Below are 16,576 nucleotides of genomic sequence, written 5' to 3'. Positions count from 1 at the left end.
ACAGGGTATGGTAGTAGTTGCCAGGCACGCTGGTTTTGAGTATGCACCGCAACGTGTAACTGCAATGCAGCTGGGTTTTTAACGCTCAATAGTTTCCTGTGTGTATCAAGAATAGTCCAACACCCAAAGGAGATCCAGCCAACTTGACAACTGTGGGAAGCATTGGAGTCAACATGGGCCAGCATCCATGGGGAACGCTTTCGACACCTTGTAGAGTTTATGCCCCAATGAATTGAGGCTGTTCTAAGGGCAAAATTGGGTTCAACTCAATATTAGGAAGGTTTTCCTAACATTTTGTACACTCAGTGTATATACCCAAGTTATCAATACTCATTATACATTTATTCCTCGTGTTACAATTGTTCTATGTTTCTCTACATTGTCGAAAAAAAAAGGCCAGTAAGTAAGCATTTCATAGTTAGTTTACACCTGTTTATGAAACATGTGACAAATACAATTTTATTTGATGAGCGCTGATGGCGTACCATAAAAGTAGATATAGAGGTATTGCACATTTGGATGAGACAAACAAAGTACTGTGTTCATGTTCTTCAGGAAGCATGGCATGATTTACTTATTTTCAATGTAACCACAAGATACTTTCCAGAGAGACCAGCAATGTAGCTAGCTGGGAATGCAATGACGTTACTCTTAAAAATGTAAACCCCATTTGTTTTTTAAATTCAATTCAGTCTGGTATTAGAACGGTAGCCCCTATGTGCAAAATCGGTGTGTCTGCGGACAGCTGAGTATCTTGGCTATTGATCGGTGCCTTCAAATCTTTGGTGTGACTTATATATGTATATAAATGTATATATGAGCATACAAATCGATAAGGGAAGGCCAAGCCGATGACCTAATTTCAAGATGGCTGCTACCTCCATTCCGGTTAACGTTGTGAAGCATAAACAAAATAAACACGGAATACGTTGATACACACCGATTGCAGAGACTCCACAGACCATGAGAATATCTTATGTGTCTGCCTGTGATCTACCGTTATTGATCACCAGCCCCGAGAGTTCAAATATTTATTTTACACAACATTTTCACCAAACATTACAAGGTACGCCTAGATTTGGTCTGTGTTTGAGCTATAGATACATGGTGGGTATGAAGTTAATCTTTAAGCTGGTAGGAACAAATCTAGCCTATTTCCATGATGTATGACTTAATGGCAAAATCAAATGTCCAATGAGTGACTAGGTTGGGAAATATAAGAAATATAAAAAAACACTTGGATATCCCCTGTATGTTCCCTGACACCACCACAATGTTTGTGAGAGGTTGATGTGGTAAGAATGTTGTTTTAATGGTGAACAATAACTTTTAGGCACATGTGCATTTAGCACATTTGGACCCTTTGGAGCATTTAAAAGGACACTTGAATGTACCCAGGATTCCCCATTTGAGGTGGCAGCGTAGCCTAATGGTTAGAGCATTGGACTAGTAAACGAAATGTTGCAAGATCTAATCCCCAAGCTGACAAGGTACAAAATATGTCGTTCTGCCCCTGAACAAGGCAGTTAACCCACTGATCCTAGGTCGTCATTGAAAATAAGAATTTGCTCTTAACTGACTTGCTTAGTCTTAGTCTGCTAAATGACTTAAATGTAAATAAAGGTCAAATAAAAAATAAATTTCTAGTTGTTAGCTCTATCAATCCCATTTTTTATGCTATTGCTCACATGCTGTGGAAGCCATCTGATGGATTTCCAGGTCTAGTCATCAATAACTCACTTATAGCTTGTCAATGAAAGATGACTCAAAAGAAAAACTTGTGTGCTTGATCTTGTGTATTCTTAACTACATAACTCCTGATCATTTCCTCAGTCTCCCAGATGTTCTCTTTCCAAATATACCAAGTTATTAAATGTCAGAATCTTGTAATTACACATGAATATCAGTTACTTTTGGGTATGTCTATTTAGACGGAAATCTACATTTTGCCATTACATTTAAGTTTTGAACTGGGAGTGCTTAAACAGGATCGCGCACACATGGGCAGAGTTGACACTCAGATTTTGTGATGCAAGAGACGCAGGGGGTTTAGGTAGTGGGCTGAGCTAACGAACAGTCTCTCACACACAAACCCCCAGTCAGTGTCAATTTTGTCTAAAACTGCAGCAGTCCGCGTAAGCAAACTTACAAGTGCCCAAGCCGAGAAAAATAAATGCCTGAAAATGTGTGCCTAGCTAACGTTGGACAAGGTCTATCCGTGCAAGGGAAACAGTAGCATATATCACCAGTTAATCGGGGGAAAAAACAGGGTATTTCACAGACTCTACGAGTTGCCTCTTCGTGTGTGGCTTGGTAACAATGACGATGTACGACAGCTAGCCAGAGAGACGTTGTAGGCACTGTTCTCTCGAGAAGCGGTCTGCATACATGTTCTGAGCGAGTTAGTAGTAGCCAACGTTAGCTAACTAACGTTTAAAATGTTTACCTTGCGTTTCCTGGTTTCGGCAGACCCACTCCACACAAAGCATTGGTAAATGACCCGTAGATTCTGTTTCCAGTTATCCACTTTGAACCCGTTCACATGGGGGCACCCGGCTGGACTCATGACAGTAACAACATTCGTTTTGTGTATTTTTAACGATGAAACGTGTTCCGTCCTAGTCCTGACGTTAAAGAATTAGCTAGCTAAGTTAGTTACGTTTAACGTTAGTTAGCCAGTTATCCGCCGATTGTTCCGATTCGGCTAGCTTGAGAGGTAGCCACAGCTAAATCGGAGGTAAATGCAGTACACATCAAAGCAATCCTTGAGTAATCCCATTCCAGAATTTTGACATATTTTTCCCAAATTAAATCCACATTTGGGTGGTATTGGTCGTTGGCCACACTTCGGAAGCTATATCCTTAGTTCCAGTTATTTTAGCTAGCTAATGTTCGGCAATGGAATTTCAACAGAACACCGCGAGCGTTGCTGCAAGCCCCACCTCATTCATTTCTCGATCGGCCAATGGAAAGGAGTGCCTGGTTTTGATTGGCGTGTGTGGGTATCGTTTCCGTATTATGTCCCGCCCATATTTGGAAACTGATATTGTGATTGGCTTAATTATTTATTACGCGCCTTATCCGCTCGTAAAACGACTCCCATTGGCTACATGAAGCGCTGGTACTGTACATTAGACTCAAATATTGTTATAACTAACCTCATTTTTCTATCTGTGTTACACTGTTCGAAACAAATACAGAGGTTTTGTATTTTGGGCGAAAGACCACCATGCTTCCTCTCCAGTGGTCCTCTTTCCTTGGTGGACACACTCTTTTCACGACATTTCGCCCTGTGGGCGGCGCTATTATACATCAAGGCGGGCGTACAGTTCTGCAAGCATATGGGTGCACACAGGGCGAGAACTGAACCAAGCACTTGCGTAAATTCGGATCGAATCCGGATCGTGGAATCTATTTAACCCACTGTTTAACTACAGTAAAGGATGTTACTGTTTTATCAGGGAGTAACAAAGATAAAGTAATGTCATTGTTGAATTCACATTATGTTTGCTATTTCATGCAACCACAGAATAGAAAGAAGCTGAACAAAGATTTTGTATTAGAATTTGTTTAAAGTTCAGAGATATCTTTCACTCATAGTAATGAGACAGGATGTGTAAGTATGCCTCCAGGATAATATGGTAAAGTTGGCCTCATGTATTCACCTTATTTAAGAACCTGGAAAACAAAACAATGTCTGAATGTTCAGTTTTGTGGAGGACATCCGTTGTAATATTCTTGCCGTTTTTGCGAACATTAGCTAGCTAGCTCAAAATGTCGTAAAATCACACCAAGAAAAACCTTTCAAAGTTGAATGGCAAGTCTGGGCTACATCTGCGGATTATTCAAGAGTGGGAGGACGATATGAAAAAAATGGCCACATATCACCTACAAAGACTTCTTGAATTATTGAATCTTGTCTGTCTGTGTGGATGGCTCAGAGATGAGGAGCTACAAAAGCACAGATGCATATCAATACCTCCACAGTGGCAAAGTTGGGTGGGTGTTTATTCACTTTGAGGATGACAACCTGGTGTTCCTCAAAGCAGATGTCCAGCCCAGTCAGACCAAAACACACCATCATTCTGCCTGGATTCTTGTATCATCATCATCGGTGGAGACTGCAGGGTGTTCTTGTTGTAGGGGCAGGGGAAATCTTGCAGTCATGCAGCTGCAATACTATGGAAAGTAGCAAGCCCGTTGTATTTTTGTTTATGACTGATACATTTGATGTTAGCTAGTTACTTAGCTAGCTAGCTAATTGTGATTATACCATATCACTGACCAGAACTGATAACGTTAACTATTACAACATGCACACACAGTTCTTGGTTTCAATGGCTCATTGTGTAAGTATATCAGTCTAATCTCGAATGACAATGAGGTAGGTACAGAATCAAGGTGAATTTTACAAGGAAATTGGTAATTACCAGCATAACTTAAACCTACTAGTTAAAATGGAACTGATTAAACTAGTCAACTGTGAGCACCATGTAAACCAGTGTTCTGTACTGTAATTTACTATTCTAGTAGTTTTTTTTGCTGAAGGTGCAGAATGCTATCTATGGAGGATTGACATGGATGTCCTGTACATACTGTATGAGCAATGCCAGTGGAACTCGGAGACGCAGCGGAATTTAGCTCCAAAAAGGTTGAGCGCGATATGTTTCAAACATCACAAACCAAGTGACGAGTTCTCTGACAGAAACCCGCCCGCTTCTCCATCTCTACCTCTCCCACAACGCACTTAAGAAGAGTTTGGAAGGGGCCAATGTTCCAGTGGAGATCCTTCTGCACAAGTGTATCAAAGCTAAACCAAACAGTCATCAAGTTCTAGCAACAGCTACAGCAGCCTCATGGTGAACATGGCATAAATATGCAGTGTCAGAAATGCTGTCATTTTATGATGTTTATGTTAAGCTGGAGGAGTGTAAATGTGCCACCTTGAAGGAGGTCACTAAAGCACAGAGAGCCTCCCATGCGTGTTATGACGCACGTAAACTTCGGATCCCTTATAGCTCAGCAAAGAAGTTTCCCGTGCTCACCACAAAAAATCCCGACAACTTTGTGTGGGAGCATCTCTTCTCCATGTCCCATGGGAACTCAGCAACCACATTTGGCAAGGAGAACGAGCAGGTGGCTTACACACTTCTAGAAATCAAATGTCCTATTCTGAGTAAGAAGTGTGAGTCTCTGACTAAACTGTTCTCTGGCAAACTCACTGATGTGAAACTGGTTGATGCCTCAGCGGCAACCTAATGGAGCCTGTGGGTACTACTTGCAGGTGCAAATGGGCATGTTCTTACACAGGACTGGAGAGATGCAAACTACTTGGCTGGGCTCCATCCAAGCAAGTTGTTATTGATGTGCCATTTGATGTGAAGTTCTGTGCTGATGTTATTCCTAAACTGAAGGCATTCTATTTCACACATGCTGCCAAGGATAGTAGATGAGTTCCAGTCATTCAGACTAACTCTGTGCTCCAAATATGTTAATCTATGTGGTATTTAGACTCGGGCCGAATACTTTGTGTTTTTAAAAAGGTCTTGTATTTTGTGCCTGGTAAAGCTCTCTCTGTCAGCTCTACCTTATTATCTAAGCATAACTCTTGATTTGTGTTTTTTTGTTGTTGTCTTGTACAGCTTTCTTCAATCATGTTTATCTAATGGCTAAATATAACTCCTTGTGGTTTATTAATATTTGAAATGTACCTTGTATAGCTCTTTATTTTCATATGGCACTTAATGAACTCATCTAAGCATACCATAACACATCTTGTACTTAGCAAATGATGGTGTTAATAAAACACAATGAAATTCCACTTTGTTGACATTTTCTTTGATACTTAACATTCTGAAAGGAAGGACGGGGGAGGCATGTCTAAGGGTTTCAAATGACTTTTCAGTTTGATTCTGGGTTTTGTTTTCAAGGGCAAAAATTAAGAAAACAGTGTGGCACTTGATAAACAGTTGTCTTCCCTTTTGGTCTGTTAGAGACATTTTGGTGTTGAAGAAAAGGTATTTTAAATAGATGTAATAATGCATGATAGAAGCACCTAGTGGATGCCTGTAATTATCAGGAACAGGCAAAGTTACAGTATATTTAACATGTCGGAAGAACATTAAAATAACAGATTAAATAGTAAACTATATCTATAGTGCATTCCGAAAGTATTCAGACCCCTTGACTTTTTCCACATTTTGTTACTTTACAGCTTTATTCTAAAATGTATTAAATATTTTTTCCCCCTCATCAATCTGCACACAAAACCCAATAATGACAAAGCAAAAACTTGTTTTTGGAAATGTTTGCAAAATTGTAAAATAAAAAAAAGAATATCAAGTTTACGTAAAATTTCAGACCCGTTACTCAGTTCTTTGTTGAAGCAGCTTTGGCAGCAATTACAGCCTTTAGTCTTCTTGGGTATGGTGCTACAAGCTTGGCACACCTGTATCTCTGCAGATCCTCTCAAGCTCTGTCAGGTTGGATGGGGCTGAGTTACTGCACAGCTATTTTCAGGGCTCTCACATTTACATTTACATTTAAGTCATTTAGCAGACGCTCTTATCCAGAGCGAGATGGGGTTCATGTCCGGGATCTGGCTGGGCCACTTAAGGACATTCAGAGACTTGCCACTCCTGCGTTCAAAGCCACTCCTGCGTTGTCTTGGCTGTGTTCTTAGGGTTGTTGTCCTTTCCTGACTAGTCTCACAGTCCCTGCCGCTGAAAAACATCCCGACAGGATGATGCTGCCACCACCATGCTCCACCGTAGGGATGGTGCCAGGTTTCCTCCAGATTCAGATTGGCATTCAGGCCAAAGAGTTAAATCTTTGTTTCCTCAGACCAGAGAATTTTGTTTCTCATGGTCTGAGAGTCTTTTAGGCAAACTTCAAGTGGGCTGTCAAGTGCCTTTTACTGAGGAGTGGCTTCCATCTGGCCACTCTACCATAAAGGCCTGATTGGTGGAGTGCTGCAGAGAGGGTTGTCCTTCTGAAAGGTTCTCCCATCTCCACAGAGGAACTATGGAGCTCTGTCAGAGTGACCATCGGGTTCTTGGTCACCTCCAGTACCAAGGCCCTTCTCCCCCGATTGCTCAGTTTGGCCAGGCGGCCAGCTCTAGGAAGAGTCTTGGTGGTTCCAAATTTCTCCCAGTTAATGATGGAGGCCACGGTGTCCTTGGGGAACCTTCAATGCTGCAGAATTTTTTTGGTACCCTTCTCCAGATCTGTGCCTCGACACAATACTGTCTCTGAGCTCTACGGACAATTCCTTCGACCTCATGGCTTGGTTTTTACTCTGACATGCAATGTCAACTGTGGAACCTTATATTGACTAGAGGTCGACCGATTAACCGGAATGGCCGATCGGTAATCTGTATTTTTGGACACCGGTTTGCCGATTTTTATAACTTTTTTTTTTTTTTTTACACCTTTATTTAACTAGGCAAGTCAGTTAAGAACACATTCTTATTTTCAATGACAGCCTAGGAATGGTGGGTTAACTACCTTTTTTATGGGCAGAACGACAGATTTTTACCTTGTCAGCTCAGGGATTCAGTTTTGCAACCTTCTGGTTACTAGTCCAACATTCTAACCACCTGCCTTACATTGCACTCCACGAGGAGCCTGCGTGGCAGGCTGACTACCTGTTACGGCAGGGCAGCAAGAAGCCAAGGTAAGTTGCTAGCTAGCATTAAACTTGTCTTATAAAAAACAATCAATCTTAACATAATCACTAGTTAAACTACACATGGTTGATGATATTACTAGTTTATCTAGCGTGTCCTGCGTTGCATATAATCGATAGGGTGCCTGTTAATTCCTCATTGAATCACAGCCTACTTTGACAAACGGGTGATGATTTAAGGGCATTTGCGAAAAAAGCACTGTCGTTGCGCACCAATGTACCTAACCATAAACATCAATGCCTTTCTTTAAAATCAATACACAAGTTTATATTTTTAAACCTGCATATTTAGTTAATATTGCCAGCTAACATGAATTTCTTATAACTAGGGAAATTGTGTAATTTCTCTTGCGTTCCGTGCAAGCAGCCAGGGTATATGCAGCAGTTTGGACCACCTGGCTCGTTGCGAACTGTGTGAAGTCCATTTATTCTTAACAAAGGCCGTAATTAATTTGCCAGATTTGTACATAATTATGACATAACATTGAAGGTTGTAACAGCAATATTTAGACTTAGGGATGCCATCCGTTAGATAAATTACGGAATGGTTCCGTATTTCACTGAAAGAATAAACGTTTCGTTTTTTAAATGATAGTTTCCAGATTTGACCATTTTAGTGACCAAAGGCTCGTATTTCTGTGTGTTATTATGTTATAATTAAGTCTATGATTTGATAGAGCAGTCTGACTGAGCGATGGTAGGAACCAGTAAGATCGTATGCATTCACTCAAACAGCACTTTTGTGCGTTCGACAGCAGCGCTGTTTATGACTTCAAGCCTATCATCTCCCGAGATTAGGCTGGTGTAACCGATATGAAATGGCTAGCTAGTTAGCTCGGTGCGTGCTAATAGCGTTTCAATCGGTGGCGTCACTCGCTCTGGGACTTGGGGGTAGTTGTTCCCCTTGCGCTGTTGGCCCCCGGCTGTTGTGGAGCGATGTGTAACGCTTCTTCGAGGGTGGCTGTTGTCGATGTGTTCCTGGTTCGAGGAGCGAGGAGAGGGATGGAAGCTATACTGTTACACTGGCAATACTAAAGTGCCTATAAGAACATACAATAGTCAAAGGTATATGAAATACAAATCGTATAGAGAGAAATAGTCCTAAATTCCTATATTAACTACAACCTAAAACTTCTTACCTGGGAATATTGAAGACTCATGTTAAAAGGAACCACCAGCTTTCATATGTTCTCATGTTCTGAGCAAGGAACTTAAACGTTAGCTTTTTTACATGGCACATATTGCACTTTTACTTTCTTCTCCAACACTTTGTTTTTGCATTATTTAAACCAAATTGAACATATTTCATTATTTATTTGAAGCTAAATTGATTTTATTGATGTATTATTGTATTGTTGTAATTGCCATTATTACAAATCGGCCGATGAATCGGTATCGGCTTTTTTGGGTCCTCCAATAATCGGTATCGGTATCGGCGTTGAAAAATCACAATCAAATCAAATCAAATTTATTTATATAGCCCTTCGTACATCAGCTGATATCTCAAAGTGCTGTACAGAAACCCAGCCTAAAACCCCAAACAGCAAGCAATGCAGGTGTAGAAGCACGGTGGCTAGGAAAAACTCCCTAGAAAGGCCAAAACCTAGGAAGAAACCTAGAGAGGAACCAGGCTATGTGGGGTGGCCAGTCCTCTTCTGGCTGTGCCGGGTGGAGATTATAACAGAACATGGCCAAGATGTTCAAATGTTCATAAATGACCAGCATGGTCGAATAATAGTAAGGCAGAACAGTTGAAACTGGAGCAGCAGCATGGCCAGGTGGACTGGGGACAGCAAGGAGTCATCATGTCAGGTAGTCCTGGGGCATGGTCCTAGGGCTCAGGTCCTCCGAGAGAGAGAAAGAAAGAGAGAAGGAGAGAATTAGAGAACGCACACTTAGATTCACACAGGACACCGAATAGGACAGGAGAAGTACTCCAGATATAACAATATACTTTATACTGCAGCATAAATACTGGAGGCTGAGACAGGAGGGGTCAGAAGACACTGTGGCCCCATCCGAGGACACCCCCGGACAGGGCCAAACAGGAAGGATATAACCCCACCCACTTTGCCAAAGCACAGCCCCCACACCACTAGAGGGATATCTTCAACCGCCAACTTACCATCCTGAGACAAGGCTGAGTATAGCCCACAAAGATCTCCGCCACGGGGGGGCGCCAACCCAGACAGGATGACCACAACAGTGAATCAACCCACCCAGGTGACGCACCCCCTCCAGGGACGGCATGAGAGAGCCCCAGTAAGCCAGTGACTCAGCCCCTGTAAAAGGGTTAGAGGCAGAGAATCCCAGTGGAAAGAGGGGAACCGACCAGGCAGAGACAGCAAGGGTGGTTCGTTGCTCCAGAGCCTTTCCGTTCACCTTCCCACTCCTGGGCCAGACTACACTCAATCATATGACCCACTGAAGAGATGAGTCTTCAGTAAAGACTTAAAGGTTGAGACCGAGTTTGCGTCTCTGACATGGGTAGGCAGACCGTTCCATAAAAATGGAGCTATATAGGAGAAAGCCCTGCCTCCAGCTGTTTGCTTAGAAATTCTAGGGACAATTAGGAGGCCTGCGTCTTGTGACCGTAGCGTACGTGTAGGTATGTACGGCAGGACCAAATCAGAGAGATAGGTAGGAGCAAGCCCATGTAATGCTTTGTAGGTTAGCAGGAAAACCTTGAAATCAGCCCTTGCTTTGACAGGAAGCCAGTGTAGAGAGGCTAGCACTGGAGTAATATGATCACATTTTTTGGTTCTAGTCAGGATTCTAGCAGCCGTATTTAGCACTAACTGAAGTTTATTTAGTGCTTTATCCGGGTAGCCGGAAAGTAGAGCATTGCAGTAGTCTAACCTAGAAGTGACAAAAGCATGGATTAATTTTTCTGCATCATTTTTGGACAGAAAGTTTCTGATTTTTGCAATGTTACGTAGATGGAAAAAAGCTGTCCTCGAAATGGTCTTGATATGTTCTTCAAAAGAGAGATCAGGGTCCAGAGTAACGCCGAGGTCCTTCACAGTTTTATTTGAGACGACTGTACAACCATTAAGATTAATTGTCAGATTCAACAGAAGATCTCTTTGTTTCTTGGGACCTAGAACAAGCATCTCTGTTTTGTCCGAGTTTAATAGTAGAAAGTTTGCAAAAGAATGTGGTGATCGATGGTATCAAAAGCAGCACTAAGGTCTAGGAGCACGAAGACAGATGCAGAGCCTCGGTCCGATGCCCTTAAAATGTAATTTACCACCTTCACAAGTGCCGTCTCAGTGCTATGATGGGGTCTAAAACCAGACTGAAGCATTTCGTATACAATGTTTGTCTTCAGGAAGGCAGTGTTTTGCTGCGCAACAGCCTTCTCTACAATTTTTGAGAGGAATGGAAGATTCGATATAGGCCGATAGTTTTTTTACATTTTCTGGGTCAAGGTTTGGCTTTTTTAAGAGAGGCTTTATTACTGCCACTTTTAGTGGGGACAGCAAGGAGTCATCATGCCAGGTAGTCCTGAGGCATGGTCCTAGGGCTCAGGTCCTCCGAGAGAGAGAAAGAAAGAGAGAATTAGAGACAGCATACTTAAATTCACACAGGACACAGGATAAGACAGGAGAAATACTCAAAATATAACAGACTGACCCTAGCCCCCCGACACATAAACTACTGCAGCATAAATACTGGAGGCTGAGACAGGAGGGGTCAGGTGGCCCAATCCGATGATATCCCCGGACAGGGCCAAAACAGGCAAGATATAACCCCACCCACTTTGCCACAGCACAGCCCCCACACCAGTAGAGGGATAACTTCAACCACCAACTTACCATCCTGAGACAAGGCCGAGTATAGCCCATAAAGATCTCCGCCACAGCTCAACACGGGGGGGGGGCGCCAACCTAAACAAGAAGACCACGTCAGTGACTCAACCCACTCAAGTGACGCACCCCTCCTAGGGACATGATGGAAGAGCACCAGTAAGCCAGTGACTCAGCCCCTGTAATAAGGTTAGAGGCAGAGAATCTCAGTGGAGAGAGGGGAACCGGCCAGGCAGAGACAGCAAGGGCGGTTCGTTGCTCCAGAGCCTTTCTGTTCACCTTCACACTCCTGGGCCAGACTACACTCAATCATATGACCTACTGAAGAGATGAGTTTTCACTAAAGACTTAAAGGTTGAGATCGAGTCTGCGTCTCTCACATGGGTAGGCAGACCATTCCATGAAAATGTTTGCCTAGAAATTCTAGGGACAATAGCGTACGTTTAGCTATGTACGGCAGGACCAAATCGGAAAGATAGGTAGGAGCAAGCCCATGTAATGCTTTGTAGGTTAGAAGTAAAACCTTGAAATCAGCCCTTGCCTTAACAGGAAGCCAGTGTAGGGAGGCTAGCATTGGAGTAATATGATCCTGTCACATTCTGACCTTTATTTCCTTTGTTTTGTATTTATTTAGTATGGTCAGGGCGTGAGTTGGGTGGGCAGTCTATGTTTGTTTTTCTATGTTTTGGGGTATTTCTATGTTTCGGCCTAGTATGGTTCTCAATCAGAGGCAGGTGTCATTAGTTGTCTCTGATTGAGAATCATACTTAGGTAGCCTGGGTTTCACTGTGTGTTTGTGGGTGATTGTTCCTGTCTCTGTGTTTTGCATCAGATAGGGCTGCTTTTGGTTTTCCACATTTATTGTTTTGTAGTGTTCGTGTTTATCTTTTTTTATTAAACATGAATCAATATAACCACGCTGCGTTTTGGTCCACCTCTCCTTCCAGTAAAGTAAACTGTTACAAATCCATTTATTTGGTTCTATTCAGGATTCTAGCAGCCGTATTTAGCACTAACTGAAGTTTACTTAGTGCTTTATCCGGGTAGCCGGAAAGTAGAGCATTGCAGTAGTCTAACCTAGAAGTAACAAAAGCATGGATTAATTTTTCTCCATAATTTTTGGACAGAAAGTTTCTGATTTTTGCAATGTTACGTACAGTAGATGGAAAAAAGCTGTCCGTGAAACAGTCTTGATATGTTCGTCAAAAGAGAGATCAGGTTCCAGAGTAATGCAGAGGTCCTTCACAGTTTTATTTGAGACGACTGTGCAACCATCAAGATTAATTGTCAGATTCAACAGAAGATCTCTTTGTTTCTTGGGACCTAGAACAAGCATCTCTGTTTTGTCCGAGTTTAAAAGTAGAAAGTTTGCAGCCATCCACTTCCTTATGTCTGAAACACAGGCTTCTAGCGAGGGCAATTTTGGGGCTTCACCATGTTTCATTAATTGAAATGTACAGTTGTGTCATCCGCATAGCAGTGAAAGTTAACATTATGTTTTTGAATGCCCAAGAGGTAAAATATATAGTGAAAACAATAGTGGTCCTAAAGCTGAACCTTGAGGAACACCGGAATTTACAGTTGATTTGTCAGAGGACAAACCATTCACAGAGACAAACGGATATCTTTCCGACAGATAAGATCTAAACCAGGCCAGAACTTGTCCATGTAGACCAATTCGGGTTTCCAATCTCTCCAAAAGAATGTGGTGATTGATGGTATCAAAAGCAGCACTTAAGGTCTAGGAGCACGAGGACAGATGCAGAGCCTCGGTCTGACGCCATTAAAAGGTCATTTACCACCTTCACAAGTGCAGTCTCAGTGCTATGATGGGGTCTAAAACCAGACTGAAGCATTTCGTATACATTGTTTGTCTTCAGGAAGGCAGTGAGTTGCTGCGCAACAGCTTTTTCAAAATATTTTGAGAGGAATGGAAGATTCGATATAGGCCGATATTTTTTTTTATTTTCTGGGTCAAGGTTTGGCTCTTTCAGTTGTTTAGTTGGAATAGGGTCCAGTATGCAGCTTGAAGGTTTAGAGGCCATGATTATTTTCATCATTGTGTCAATAGATATAGTACGAAAACACTTGTGTCTCTCTTGATCCTAGGTCCTGGCAGAGTTGTGCAGACTCAGGACAACTGAGTTTTGGAGGAATACGTAGATTTAAAGAGGAGTCCGTAATTTGCTTTCTAATGATTATAATATTTTCCTCAAAGAAGCTCATCAATTTATTACTGCTGAAGTGAAAGCCATCCTCACTTGGGGAATGCTGCTTTTTAGTTAGTTTTGCGACAGTATCAAAAATAAATTATGGATTGTTCTTATTTTCCTCAATTAAGTTGGAAAAATAGGATGATCGAGCAGCAATGAGGGCTCTTCGACACTGCATGGTACTGTCTTTCCAAGCTAGTCGGAAGACTTCCAGTTTGGTGTGGCGCCATTTCCGTTCCAATTTTTTGGAAGCTTGCTTCAGAGCTTGGGTATTTTCTGTATACCAGGGAGCTAGTTTCTTATGACAAATGTTTTTAGGGGTGTAACTGCATCTAGGGTATTGCGCAAGGTTAAATTGAGTTCCTCAGTTAGGTGGTTAACTGATTTTTGTCCTCTGACGTCCTTGGGAAGGCAGAGGAAGTCTGGAAGGGCATCAAGGAATCTTTGGGTTGTCTGAGAATTTATAGCACAACTTTTATCTGCTATTACTACAACGTCCGATAGGAATTTAGGGAGTCAGTGAGGAACGCTGTATATGGCCCAGGAGGCCTGTAAACAGTAGCTATAAAAAGTGATTGAGTAGACTGCATAGATTTCATGAAAACGTTGAAATTTGCTATCGTAAATCCCGCCTTTGCGGGATGCATGGGGGATATGGTCACTAGTGTAACCGGGAGGTGAGGCCTCATTTAACACAGTAAATTCAACAGACTTAAGCCATGTTTCAGTCACGCCAATCACATCAAGATTATGATCAGTGATTAGTTCACTGACTATAACTGCCTTTGAAGTGAGGGATCTAACATTAAGTAGCCCTATTTTGAGATGTGAGGAATCACGATCTATTTCAATAATGGTAGGAATGGAGGAGGTCTTTATTCTAGTGAGATTGCTAAGGTGAACACCGCCATGTTTAGTTTTGCCCAATCTAGGTCGAGCTGACTACACTGACTGTGCTAGTGGCAGACTCCACTAACCTGGCAGGCTGGCTAACAGCCTGCTGCCTGGCCTGCACCCTATTTCATTGTGGAGCTAGGGGAGTTAGAGCCCTGTCTATGTTCGTAGATAAGATGAGAGCACCCCTCCAGCTAGGATGGAGTACCTCACTCCTCAACAGGCCAGGCTTGGTCCTGTTTGTGGGTGAGCCCCAGAAAGAGGGCCAATTATCTACAAATTCTGTCTTTTGGGAGGGGCAGAAAACAGTTTTCAACCAGCGATTGAGTTGTGAGACTCTGCTGTAGAGCTCATCACTCTCCCTAACTGGGAGGGGGCCAGAGACAACTACTCGATGCCGACACATCTTTCTAGCTGATTTACACGCTGAAGCTATGTTGCGCTTGGTGACCTCTGACTGTTTCATTCTAACATCGTTGGTGCCGACGTGGATAACAATATCTCTATATTCTCTATACTCGCCAGTTTTAGCTTTAGCCAGCACCATCTTCAGATTAGCCTTAACGTCGGTAGCCCTGCCCCCTGGTAAACAGTGTATGATCGCTGGATGATTTGTTTTAAGTCTAATACTGCGGGTAATGGAGTCGCCAATGACTAGGGTTTTCAATTTGTCAGAGCTAATGGTGGGAAGCTTCGGCGTCTCAGACCCTGTAACGGGAGGAGTAGAGACCAGAGAAGGCTCGGCCTCTGACTTCGACTCGCTGCATAATGGGGAGAACCGGTTGAAAGTTTCTGTCGGCTGAATGAGCGACACCGGTTGAGCATTCCTACAGCATTTCCCTCCAGAAGCCATGAGAAAGTTGTCTGGCTGCGGGGACCGTGCGAGGGGATTTATACTAACGTTACTATCTAAACTTACTGGTTATTACAGACACTGTTTCATCCTTTCCTACATTGAAATTACCCTTGCCTAAAGATTGCGTCTGAAGCTGGGCTTGTAGCACAGCTATCCTTGCCGTAAGGCAATCGTTCTCCTGTATATTATGAGTACAGCGACTGCAATTAGAAGGCATCATGTTAATGTTACTACTTAGCTTCAGCTGTTGGAAGTCCTGACGAACCATGTCCAGATAAAACATCCGGAGTGAAAAAGTTGAATGAAAAAAAGTTGAGTGAGGGAAAAACAAAAAATATAAACGGTAATTAAAAAGTAAAAAGCGTAAAATTGTCAGGTAGAAAAGTAAGGTTGGCAACAAAATGCACAGCAGCACGTAAACAAGTCTGCAGAAAGTTGCAGTCAACTGCCATCCCACGGGGTAAACCTCCTGGGATACCACATGACGTTGAGACTGGTGTTGAGACTTGTGACGTTGAGAAAACCGATTGGGTGGAAGCTGAATTTAGTGTTGCTTGCCAAGACTGAAATGCCTGCTCTGGCTCCAATTATCTGGGCTTCTGTCCGCTATGCCGACCGTGCTCACTGCACTGAAACATGGACAGACTTTTAGGGTACACAAGAGAACCCACTTTCCACTTTGACAAACATTTTCAGTCAGCACAGAAAAAGCATGCTACACCCAATGAAAATTCAACTAATCAAACTGGTATTTGAGAGTTCCACAGAGCATCAAGGAAGCTGCAACTTTTGAAAAGTTAAGATTGAAACAATCCAGTTGGTTGGTTTTTATAAGAAATCTTGCTTTCGTGTGTAGGGCACTGTCCATGGTGCTGATAGAGCGCAGCGAGATTCAATATAATTACAATGCAAGAACCCAAATAACCCGCAAGGGTATAGCTACATATTGGTGTGATCCATCATAGAAATAGATAGACTACATTTTCTTGAGGAATGTCCTTTTCTAGTTTTCTTTTAAATCTCAAATGGATCAAGTTGTAATGCGCTGATTCTCTTCACTGCAGATCTGACCCATCACACTACTCATATAAATCATTAATAAAAAAAACAATCTGCA

The 16,576-nt window shown here is 42.4% G+C and overlaps 1 protein-coding gene across 3 annotated transcripts in view; it reads right to left on the bottom strand.

Annotated features, from left to right (window-relative positions):
• Positions 1-2,926, bottom strand: part of LOC115143998 (ubiquitin carboxyl-terminal hydrolase 22-like) — a 46,877-nt gene extending 43,951 nt beyond the window's left edge. For 2 of the 3 annotated variants that reach the window (XM_029684556.2, XM_029684557.2), the window contains exon 1: positions 2,447-2,926. In XM_029684556.2, the coding sequence (XP_029540416.1) occupies positions 2,447-2,566 (120 nt within the window). In that variant the 5' untranslated portion in view covers positions 2,567-2,926. The remainder of the gene's footprint in view (positions 1-2,446) is intronic. The other variant, XM_029684558.2, reaches the window with a different exon arrangement.
• Positions 2,927-16,576: the final 13,650 nt, after the last annotated feature.

The sequence above is a fragment of the Oncorhynchus nerka genome, linkage group LG16, assembly GCF_034236695.1.
Source record: "Oncorhynchus nerka isolate Pitt River linkage group LG16, Oner_Uvic_2.0, whole genome shotgun sequence".
Classification (NCBI taxonomy): domain Eukaryota; kingdom Metazoa; phylum Chordata; class Actinopteri; order Salmoniformes; family Salmonidae; genus Oncorhynchus; species Oncorhynchus nerka.
The sequence above is the reverse complement of the archived record's forward strand: the minus strand, read 5'-3'. Positions and strand labels throughout refer to the sequence as shown.